Source organism: Echinococcus granulosus (assembly GCF_000524195.1).
Source record: "Echinococcus granulosus chromosome Unknown EG_S00008, whole genome shotgun sequence".
In the NCBI taxonomy this organism is placed as follows: domain Eukaryota; kingdom Metazoa; phylum Platyhelminthes; class Cestoda; order Cyclophyllidea; family Taeniidae; genus Echinococcus; species Echinococcus granulosus.
Window position 1 is genome coordinate 17,987 of NW_020170388.1, and position 11,952 is coordinate 29,938.

Genomic DNA, 11,952 nt, shown 5'->3' on the forward strand with positions numbered 1-11,952 from the left:
GCGCTTCTTGAGCTGGTCGATAAAAAAGGACCACTTTTGCCCTTTTGATTGCATAGAATTTAAGCTATGTCGTCGGTACTCTTGTGGTGCTCTAGTTCTCTTTAGTGGTTGCAATAGGGCAGTTGTGTGGGAGGATACTTGTGATCATCAACATGAAGTGATTGGGAAACCATGTTCGCAGTCAGGGGTCCTCTCGTCGAGCAAAGGGGTAATATGTATGGATAAAAGTGTTTTGCCAAATAACGGTAAAAACGTGGGCTACAGATAGTTTGTAATCACGGTTCGGTCCGGAAGTGTAAAACGAGCGGGAAGCAGGAATTCCCCGAATTCTGATGGCAAATTTACTATCTTTAAGCACTAGTGGATACCTCATAAGGTCAAGCGGGAGTGAAAATTGGTTGCTGAAGGGAAATTACGCAACTGAGTTTATGAAAACTGGCAATATTTGGGTATTTTTTAATAGCGTACGGTTCTAATACGCTAGTGTATTTTACTCAATAAGTCTGTTAACGCCTAATGACTTTACTCCTTACCCGTATGTGATACAATTTAAGCAGCGATTGCTTTTGATGGTGCCATCACTGCTCTTTAATGCGATAAACACGTTTCTAATTATGAAACTGACGGTAGGGGTCCTGCAACAGCCATAAATGAGAAAAAACCTTTAGTATATTAACTTTTAATACCAAGCATTTTGTAGGATAAAAAGGTAAATTGTGGGGTTGCACTGATAAGCGCTCAAAAGAAGTGCTCGATATTGAGCATAAAATGTTTATATCTACTATTTTAAACACCCAATACCATTTTCAATAATTCTCTGAACTTGTTTCTTTTTTGGTAAAAATCGCAGGGGCACATACCTGAGGGTATTGCGTTCAAATTGATATACAAATTACAACAACTTACCAGAAGAGGCTATTGTTTAAGGAAACGCTTCAGTAAAATCCGGCAACTGTTATGATTTTTTTACTTCGCCCATTTTGGAAACCTAAGTCTCACGAAAACACTTATGGTGTCAATAAGATTAAGTGCTTATTAAAACCTGTCAGCAACTTTGCATCATGGAAATCCTGCACTCTGAGAGGTAACACATTTGCCTAAAATGTTGAAATTAAACCAACTCTTTAATGTCGATGTGCCTATTAGTAGCATCACGACTACCTTCGCGCCTAAAGTACATCCTCACAACTAAGTTGTCTTCCAAAGTTTTTTCCGCATAGTTTATTTATACGAGCCCAAAGACCGTGCTGTCGAATGGAAGCGAAAAGTGTGGGCTTTAAAATGTGCGTCTCGGACCATGCAGTGTCCGAGCCCGGTCGGTGGAAATGAGTGCCATCAAATTTACCCAGCACTCAAGCAGGCATAATTTGTGCAACTTGCACAACAGTAAGCCCTCCACACATCTCACCTATCATTACTTTACTCGACAGCACAAACATTTGTACAAAGCAAAAACCGGATTTCATTTTCTCGAACATTTGTTAAACAAAATCTTAAAGTGCTACTGAAGTGCGGATTTGAGTAGTGCTTTAATTAAGTGATGTGAACTTTTATCGGGGCAAAAATGACCAGGGCTTTAGTTTGACCTTACACCCGTAGATTACTCCATCATCTCCCAGAACATAGGTCCCACCTTCATAACCTGGAGGAAGAATACGCAAACCAACTGAGAAGTTTCTGGGTGATTAAATCGTCCGCTATTCTACAGAGTTGTTTGCTACTAGTCGGTGCAAAGGCGTCACCATCAAGGCCGTACAAACCAGTCAGCAACTTTTGTATTTACTGTTTAGTTAATCAGTAAATGGTTTGTAGTTATTCAGTGACACTCAGAAGGTGATTGCAGGTAAATGGGCGTTCCAACATGACTTCGCTAGTCAATTGGCGGTGCCCATGGGAGGGGGGGGGGGAAATGGGCTTATTCCTGTGACCTTATGCACCTTTGATGTGGTTGAACAAACACGGCTCAGTTAACTGAAAAAAATACAACTTAATTTTGATTTTACAGAGAATTTACTATTTTATGTGAAAGTAGGTCTTAAGACGCTCTCAGTACTGAATTCAAATTAGTATTTTCCACTCTCACTTTTGGGCTCAGGGTAGTTTTAAGATGCCAACTTTGGCAAAAAAAACAAACATTATTTAGTCTAGGTTTTTGCCTTATGGATTAGCCTTCGGCTTAAGAAGACGGTGTAGTGTTTATGTAATGCTATGATTGTTTGTTTAACTCTTCGTCTTGGTTTAATGGGCGCTTAGGGCTCCGCCTTTCTACTTCCGTTGGGTGGCATGTAGTGATCTTAGCAGTGTTGGCTGTGCATAATCTGTTCCAGTTTGATAACTTCCTTCATTGTGGGAAAAGTCTCGGGGCCATTGCATTTACAGCTTCCCCTTATCTATTGTACACCCGCCCCCTTCGTGTTTTCCCTCATGTTGCCATGGTTATGGTCAAAAAAATTGGCTTGCTGTTGTTGTCCTAGCCTTTACTGCCTACTTATCACTTAAGAGAGTTGATCTAGCCACTTCAGTGAGTTTAAACATATTATCCAAAAGTATTTGAAGGTCTAAAGCACATTTTAGTACATTAAAGTACAACTTTATTAAGCTTCATTTTGTCTCCTTTGTCTCAATGAAACTTCCATGGTAGCAAAACACTGTCTTAGTCCCCTCAAAGGTAGCCATCACAAGCATCGTCGACTTCAATCGACCTTACTTGATTAGCGCCGAATACCCAGGTTGCATTCTTTTTCAACTGCTTGCACTGAGCCGTAATGGGTTTGTGAAGCCCCCTTCACTTGGAAAGCAAGTTAAACTTCTTTGGAGGCAGTTTTGTTATAATTTCGCCATCTCTTTTGGAAAATGTATCCTCCCGTCTAGCTGGTTGTTAACTTTGTGAGAAATTGCAATGCCCAAAAGGAGAAAACCATAATTACTGTGTAGATTTCCTTGCATAACCCTCCTCCTACTTATCACTCATCCCAGAATCAAATGATGACGCCCCTTAATGACGCTTTAGTGGAAAATGCATTTACAAAGCCACCAGAACATGTGTGAGCAAAGTGGCTATCGTGTCACCTCGGTAAAGAGCCGTGCAGAGAACCTCCTCGTGGCTCGTCTTCTCCCCTTGATCGATGTCCAAGATGTCGCGATTGGTGACGAGGGAGAGAGCGAGCACACGCATTCCTGCATGGTGTGCCACGGTGGTCTCTGCTGTGGTGCTCATTCCCAAAACATCAGCACCCAGCAGGCGCAGAGCCCTCGCCTCTGCTGGAGTGTCATAGGTGGGACCACAACAACACATATACACACCCTCATGCATTAGCTTGCCAATCCCCATCTCCTCTGCCACCTGCAGGGTCAGGTCGCGTAGCTCCTTTACATAGACATCCGAGAGTGCTAGGAATCGAGGACCAAACCTGTTTAAGATCAAAAGGGAAATCAAGCGTCGGGGCATACAGCTCGACTGAAGAATACGAAATGTGCGAATTTGGAAAGGATTGCTACAAGGCAGATGGCTCTACAATACCTATTTGAATAGACAGAATCAGATGGAACATAAAGTTGACCACATGAAGTCAAGAAGAACTATTTCAATTGTTCTCATCCAATTTCACAAAAACTTCCTCTTTAGAATTCAAAGAATTAACCAATTTTGAGTGTTTGGGTGGAGTAAAGTGAGGCACTACGGTTGGGTTCCTATTTAAAAGACAAATTAAAGGAGGTGGAAGTGAAAACTTATTGAAACAGCTGGTAAAAGCAGTCATCAGTTGGCAAGAGGACGTAAATTTGGAAAAACGAATTGCCTTCATTAAGGAGGATAAAAGCAGCCCTAATCGCACGTGGTAGTGCTACACAACTCCCTCACCTCTCATCATTGGGACCCGTGAGTGGATTGATTCCAGCCAATGCCGGCATGCTGATGTGATCCTTCACCACCATAATATCTCCTATATCGTAGTTCTGATGCAAACTGCCCGCCGCGTTGGTAGCAAAAAGGTACGCACATCCCATCAAACGCATCACCCTCACCGGCAGTGTGATCTACAAGGAGAGGGTGGGATCAGTTACAATTTAATCGGGTAGAGTAGTCGAGGTAATCGGGGGAAAGAAATAGTTGGGCAGAGAGGTAAAAGAGTGCATTGGCAATAGAATAGTGACACATAAATTCCAGAAAAAGACAAGAACCTAAAAGGGAATTTGGAAGGACGAGATTGATGGACTGATGGGAAGGGTGAATGGATGGCATACCTGCTGTTGTGTATATCCCTCGTAGGCGTGGAATCGACCCTGCATCACCATCACGTTCTTCCCACCCAGTATACCAAACACCAGATTTCCCTTATGTCCCTTCACTGAAGAATAAGAAGAAAAAAGACGGAAAAGCGGGCAAAAAAGGAGAGGAGGACGTAGAAATACATTAGTTGGTAGAGGTGACAGTAGCCTGCCTACCGGTGGCATGTGGGAATCCAGGAATTTCCTTGTAGGGAATGATTACTGGCTTAGAGATGCGGTTGGCTAATTGGCCTAGTCCTGAGCCACAAATGATGCCCACCAAGGGAGTAATGCTGATCCTCTCTCGAAGGAACTCGCAAATGGCATTTGCTTCTTCATAGGAAGTCATTGTTGAATGCAGTGCATTTGTCCATTGTGTATTTATTCGTGTTTAAATGCTCTCTGATGTTGTGTCTAGGCGTCTAAAATGCAGCAAAATTTATTGTCTTGTCCAAATTCGCTTCATCCTGATTGGTTAATTTGGTTGGTTTTGTCAGCTTTCTTGCTAACGAAACTGCTTCCGGTCAATGTTTTATCACTGTAGTTTATAATTATACCGCAAAGAGGTGAATCTAAGGGAGGAGAGTACTGAATTTATTCACCCTCAGCATGATAGAGGCCTACATGAAAAGGGCACTTTGTAACGAAGGCCTCTTCGTAAGCGAATGGAACTGCCTACAATAAGAAGTCTCAAATGGCTAATAATGTCATAATATGAAACTGCAGTGTCTTTCTCATACATATGACCCTTTAACCTTCCCATCCAAACATGGTTAATTCGTTCTTCGGAAGGGTTAGTCTCTTCATGGACACGGACAGTATGCTCGGGGCTCTAAGGTGTGGGTTAGAAGCCAAATTATGTGAGATTTAAAGGGTCTGGGGATGTTGTAACTAATGTAATCATTTTTCATATTCTTCTCCTTGTTTATAACGAATCACTTAGATATTGCAAATCACCACTTGGCATTAAGATGAAGTGACTTTGACAACAAGAAGCAAACATCCTGTGGTGAGTCAAGCAGATCTTAGATTCTGATATTAGTAGAGCATCTCAAAAATTCTAAAAAGGCTATCTTAGAAGCCTAAGAGAAAAATATTCTAACACAATCCTTCACTTCGGATAAGTGCGATTAAGCCATCTCCTGCTTGAAAATTGCCAAGGCCAAAATTTTCTTCTCCTTCTAAAAGAGATACTAGATCAGACCTTAAGACGGTGCTATTTTCTCCTACTTTCCTGTTTACTTGTAGGCCAATCTGCCTCACTCAGCCAAGTATCGTCCATTTTAAACCTCTACAAATCCGGTGTCTCATAAAAAATCCCTTCCTTTCATCTCCCTCACCGCATATAGACCAACCAATTAACTTGGGGCGGAGAGTATCTTTGAGTCACTAAAGAAAGCTGTCCTAATCGAAGACATAGATGAAAGGTTTTGGAGTTATCCCACCAATGCAGTCATTGTAAGCCCTAAACTAGGTTTAAAATTATACACGATGCTTTGATTGCTTGCTTAACTCTATATTTTGATTAGACAATTGTACGTCCGCTGGCCGGTATGCCCTGAAGGACATGGCAACAGCCGTAGATCTCCTGTACGCCAAAAATACGTCTTCCGCCATACTTCTATGACTTCTTCCACCTTCAGGAAAGACCCGAGGTGCTAAAATTATGTGACTTCATTACAGATGTGTGAGCGGATGCATATTAAATTGCCTCTTTTAAACTGGAAGTGCACGTAAGGCGAGATGCTAAACTGGCAATGCTTCTTCAGGTAGCAAGCGCAATAACTGGTGTGTGTCTGTGCAGTAACCATTTATTAGAATAGCAGACAGCAGTTGTAGTGCCTTCATGCCGTAACTTTTGTCGATAGATAAATGTAGCGTCCCGAGACTCCCTGAAGAGGAGAGAAGACAAAATACTCGGGCAGAATATATATTCAGCACGGAGAAGGTGTCTGGGCTATTGGCATGGCCCAAAAGGCCAGCCCACCCAGCGAGGTACAAGAGGGCTAATTCGAAGTACAAAAGTGGCGCCTCACCAGAACCGAGGGATAAACCACTATCGTATTACATAAAGGTTCTCATGTAACATCTACACATATCCATCATTTTCCAGGCAAAATCAGGCACCGAAAGTGTGGTGATGGGATGTAAGATGCTTGATTAATATGGTGTAAGTGTAGGCTGTATGAACGCCTGTAAGCGACAACCCCATTATGGCCCCATTGACCACACCTGTAAAGATTCGGCTAGTGCGTGGAGCTCCTGATTGCCACGAAATAGAGCAGAAGTCGAATATTTATGTTAAAAAGATGGGCACAAAAATGAAACATAAAGAAGGTGCAACTTTTAAATTTTTTGCATTCTGGATATCAGGACGGCTTTACGCCTTTAATCAGCAATTAATAACTGAAAGACTGGAGATTGCCCGGTTAGCATCATTGCCGGTGACAGACATCAGCATTTCATAACCGATAACAAATGAAGCATGGAACCCTAAGATGGCTCAGTCTTGTAGTCAAATTTTTGTACATCAACTTTACTCCCTAGATTTATCCGCTAAGCAAGTAACTAATTCCACACACAAATTTGCCACGATTGCCAGATAAAAATGAAGGGGCTTAGACGTCTATATTATTTAGTAAACCCAAGGTCTCCGATCAATTAAAATCCCTTTCATAAAGCAGAACTAGAAGCATAAATGACAAGACATGAGATGTTTACGGCCATGATGGAGGCGTTTTTGGTGGTAAATAAAGAAGTCACTCGCAACTAACGCTTCATCCCATTTGTAGGGTTGTTTGGGTCATAGTATGTATATTAGCCTGGCTGATTAGTTAGTTGATGCAATTAATGGATGAGTTTCTTCGAAAGAAGCTTCTAAAGGAGTTGGTGGTCGCTGTTAGGGAATTCAGCGTTGAGTTTTGTAGCAAGGATGCAATAATGTCGATAGAGTGGTTTGTTTAGTCTATAGGTGATTAATGCCAACTTGTCTGCTAGTGCTAATGCAACTGAAAAATTCCAGTTTGATCACCGGTGAATGGAGCCAACAACAATGTTTAACTAAACAGCGCACTGTTTTTCGGCCCGTATGATTGAGTGCGAAGAGATGAACTCGAGTACCACGGAAAATTAATTGTCTTTTGTTCACACCGACGTTTATAAATACACCGTTGTCATACAAGCGCGATAGATACACAACATCCACGCTCACTCCACCCATCTTTTCACACCATGGCCACTTACGAAGAAGCAAATGCCATTTGCGAGTTCCTTCGGGAGAGGATTAGTATCACTCCCTTGGTGGGCATCATTTGTGGCTCAGGACTAGGCCAATTAGCCAACCGCATCTCTAAGCCAGTAATCATTCCCTACAAGGAAATTCCTGGATTCCCACATGCCACTGGTAGGCAGGCTATTTCCACATCTTCCAATTTTAACGTCTTCATTCCTCTCCTTCATACTTTTATTCGTCTTCAGTGCAGGGACACAAAGGAAATCTGGTGTTTGGTACACTAAGTGGAAAGAACGTGATGGTGATGCAGGGTCGATTCCACGCCTACGAGGGATATACACAACAGCAGGTATGCCATCCATTCACCTCTCTTATTCATCCACCCATCCATATATCACGTTGTGTACGTTGTTTAGGGCTTTTCTGGGATCAAACCATCACTATTTCATGCATCTGTGCGTCTCTGCATTCTTCTGCCTATTTTTCAAAGCTTTCAAGTGTCTGCTTATCTTAGTACTCATTCAACTAATTCTACACTCATTCCATTGGAGTCTTTTCCGATTTATATATTCTTTCCAAACTTTTCTCTCTGTCAACGCATTACTCATCTCTCATTCTTCCGTCAATTTCTCCACCCATTTGAGCATTTATTCAACTTCCTATCTTACCACTTTCTTTTGGATACTTTCCTAACTAGATGCAAATGCTACTTTTCTTCACTTGTGTAGATCACACTGCCGGTGAGAGTGATGCGTCTAATGGGATGCGAGTACCTCTTCGTAATTAGTGCAACAGGCGGTCTGCATCCTAACTACGATGTTGGAGACATCATGGTATTGAAGGACCACATCAGTATTCCTGCATTAGCTGGAATTAGCCCACTGACGGGCCTTAATGATGAAAGGTGAGTGTGTTTGACCCTTGCCGAGTAAACTTGGCTTTATTCTAATGTACGGTCACTAATTACCGAGGCAGCCTCTAAGTGGGGCTTAATTTTTTCCTTTATTTTAATTTACAGTTTCACTAGATGCCACTAACGCTGTAGATCCAAAATTTTTATTTGCCCAATGACTATTATTTTAATGCATAGAAGTCCCAAATTAATTCACATTTTATGCAGGAATGAGGCAGTGATGCAATGCTCGTAGTTACATTCAGGAACACTTCAATTTTCTGTCACGATTTAGTGAGCAAAAGACGCTCTAAATGAACTTAGTTGACAAATGCATTTTATTGGAGATTTGGGTCTAAGCTGCGTTAGCAACAATCATTAAGTTAGGGAGAAACGCACGAACCGTCCTATCAGCATTTAGGGTCAATGTTGTAAACTTGGGTGGTTTGAGAGAAAGAATTCGTGAAAGACAACGTAATGGGGATCGGAGAAGTCACAAAATTAGGTCATTTGGGACTTGTGAAAGCTTATTTAATAATCCTTCGTATTTCAAGAATATTTACTTCCACCTCTCCTAATTTCATCCATCTATCCAACCAAAGTCAAGTAATCTAGTTCTGGGCTCGGTAATGCAAACTCGTCCTATCCATTGAAATATTTTAAAAGCAATCTTAACATTTCTTAGCTCTGCATCCCAAACCGAAGGTTTCAAGCAAGCTTTCTTGATTTGTATACCACTCTTAGTTCAACAACTCTACTGCCACATATTTAAGTACTGAATTTGTGACTTATCCTCTAATTATCCCTGAAAAACGTAGATTTGGTCCTCGATTTCCCGCTCTGTCGGATATTTACTCGAAGGAGCTGCGCTCGCTGACCCTGCGCGTGGCAGAACAGATGGGAATTGGGAAGCTGATGCATGAGGGTGTGTATGTGTGTTGCTGTGGTCCCACCTATGACACACCGGCGGAGGCGCGACTGCTGCAAATGCTGGGCGCCGACGTAGCAGGCATGAGCACCACAGCGGAGACCATTGTGGCACACCACGCGGGAATGCGTGTGCTTGCTCTCGCCCTTGTTGCCAACCGCGAGTCCTTTGAACTTGGCCACGAGCAGAAGGCGAGTCACGAGGAAGTGCTTGAGATAGGCCTACAGCGTGGTGAGACGATGGCAACGCTGCTCACTCGTGTTCTAGCAGCTCTGTGACCTCGAAGTGCATCGACGTTACGATGTTTAACTAGCTCTACTTATTTTAGGCCAAGACGCATCTATTATTCATCGTGTTGATTGTGATAAAGGTACCCTTGTGCACTAATTTGCCTATCTCTGAGGTGCAGTTAAAGTCATTCACTCGCTATGCGCCAGAAATGTCTGTGTTTATGCATTTGGAAGGCGTGGTTAGTCTCTTCACAAACAGAGGAAATCATGTGATTTGCGAACCTCACACGAGACTGAATAGACTGTCATCAACAACGAAACTGTAGTCGCATTAAACAACTGGTTAATGGTGGTCCTGCAACTGAATTAGGAATGGAGAAGTACCAAATTTCGGAGCTCAAGTGACGTGAAAGGGGCATGACAACTTGGGGGTGGGTCTAACGGTGTGTTTCACACTTATAAATATGTGGTTGATGATCATTTTGCAGTCCTTAGTTAGGAGGTGCAAGGGATAAGACATAGTTATATAAATATTGTGGCTAGCTTCCATGGAGGGCGGACAGATTTGAGAATTACCTAACGGGATTTGCATGAGTAATCTGTCTTACGGGGGAGTCAATCTGTTTTTTCCGATCTGAAGTGTCGTAGTTGCTTCGTCTCGAGCGGCTACTCTCATGACCTCATCTCAAGCATTGTGGTGTACATCGTTCCGCTTATCCTTCAATTCATAAAATACTGCTAAATTTCTAATATTTTAAGGCCGTCATGGCTTTAGAAGTGATTTGTGTCATGTGCTGCTGTTTTTTTGTGTGACCACATACATTTAAGGAATAGAATTTGAAAGGAACGTCATGAGTTTGCCCCATCCGTGTGTGCCTTGACATGCCTTAACTTCACCGTAATGACTGAAAATGAGGTGAAACAGACGAGAGTGTACATCGAGAAACATTTCAGAAAGGGGAGTGTTTCCCCGGAGTTCAAAATATCCTCCCATCACTTCACTCCGGTAATACCATTAAATGGTTGGAATATGATGGTCAGTTTGTTTTTCCCCTTACCGTATGTCCAGCTCTGTCTTGGGATGTAATTTTTGGGGTTTCTGTTCTTCGTTAGTATTGGGGAAGGCACCTTCTCCACCCACCGAGACATCGAGACCACGGTAGTCCCTACACTACAGAAGGGGGGTGTCGATGATTCTCGCAATGCTCCATTTGAAGTTGCATCTGTACCTGTCAAAAGCCTGGACGACCTCAAGGCGCAGCTTACTCGTGTAACCAAGAAAGAGAGAATGGTACTTCGGGAGCTACTGGTTATTGTTGGCATAAGATCTGTGACAAGTTCCAAAATTCTCCTGGAGAGCTTAATACCGATTTCAAATGACAACTCCACTTGTGAAGTGGAGGGTGAAATAAAAGCGCTGCTTTTATTAGGCAAGAAAAGAAAATTCCTTTTCTCCTATCAAATTGGATGGCATGCTAAACCTGCATAATGCCCTTGAAGACCAGGTATTGCATATTGCACAAGTCTTGTTTGCCATGGGTGGAACCTCCCGAGACACATTTCCTGTTGACGATTACTTCATCACATGGGCGCCTCAACTACAGGAGGGCCAAACGGTGCATGTAGATATTTATTCGGTTCAAAGTGGCTCTCAGACATAGTGGAGTGAACTCGCATGCAAGGATGTGCAAACATTCACGAGTGGTTTATTTTCATGTGCATTGAAACCTTATTTGCAAGTTCAGTAGACAAATTATAACAGTTGTAAACACCCTGCAGCTGCCGTTTGGATAACCTGTCTTCTAATGCCTATCGTGGAGACCATCGCAGTTGAAAATAACATCTTTGCACAGATGCATAGAAGATTTATTAAAACAACTTGCTATAAGGCAGTGTGGAAGGTTTATTACGAACGCTCAGAAGGAGTGGTAGGCTGGAGGCTGGACATTAAATGATGGTGAGTGAACGCCAAGGGGCTGAAGAGTCTATTCAGTGGTAGAAGAACTGCATGCCAATGGAGGGCAGCGCTTTACGCTGCGTCGCAAATTGACCAAGGATGGCGTCAGTTTATGGCTTCTTTGAGGTGCATTTTAGAAGAGGCAAATATAAGGTACGGACAACTTGAAGCAAAATTAAAGCCTATAGCTGATCAATGGTTTGATAAAGGGATAGGAAAGAATGTACCGGAAGTAGCTGTCGTTACATCCTTTCCAGCATTTTCATCACTAACGCCTTCATCACCTCGGCACGCTTGCCAGCGGTACGGAGGACCTCTTCATGGGTAATAGGGACCTCAGTATCTTCGTCAAGCACAGCTATGTCAGCGATGAGTGAAATGGCAAAGACTTTAAGGTCAGCATGTTTCGCAACAACGGTCTCGTAGGCGGTACTCATTCCGAGTGCA

General features: G+C 42.6%; 3 protein-coding genes across 3 annotated transcripts; 1 reads left to right on the forward strand and 2 right to left on the reverse strand. All coding sequences in view use genetic code 11, as the record gives it.

Moving 5' to 3' along the window:
* Window positions 1–3,022: 3,022 nt before the first annotated feature.
* On the reverse strand, window positions 3,023–4,615 carry EGR_01911 (Purine nucleoside phosphorylase; the record flags this gene model as incomplete). The annotated part of the gene is made up of 4 exons (XM_024491160.1): window positions 3,023–3,410; window positions 3,860–4,035; window positions 4,243–4,346; window positions 4,444–4,615. The coding sequence occupies 4 exons, from the start codon at window positions 4,613–4,615 to the stop codon at window positions 3,023–3,025; spliced, it is 840 nt and encodes a 279-aa protein (XP_024354303.1).
* Window positions 4,616–7,497: 2,882 nt separating this feature from the next.
* Window positions 7,498–9,596, forward strand: EGR_01912 (Purine nucleoside phosphorylase; the record flags this gene model as incomplete). The annotated part of the gene is made up of 4 exons (XM_024491161.1): window positions 7,498–7,669; window positions 7,744–7,847; window positions 8,227–8,402; window positions 9,209–9,596. 4 exons carry the CDS (start codon window positions 7,498–7,500, stop codon window positions 9,594–9,596), a joined length of 840 nt encoding a protein of 279 aa, XP_024354304.1.
* A 1,006-nt stretch (window positions 9,597–10,602) lies between these two features.
* Window positions 10,603–11,942, reverse strand: EGR_01913 (purine nucleoside phosphorylase 5a; the record flags this gene model as incomplete). Its single annotated transcript, XM_024491162.1, has 2 exons — window positions 10,603–10,719; window positions 11,790–11,942. 2 exons carry the CDS (start codon window positions 11,940–11,942, stop codon window positions 10,603–10,605), a joined length of 270 nt encoding a protein of 89 aa, XP_024354305.1.
* Window positions 11,943–11,952: the final 10 nt, after the last annotated feature.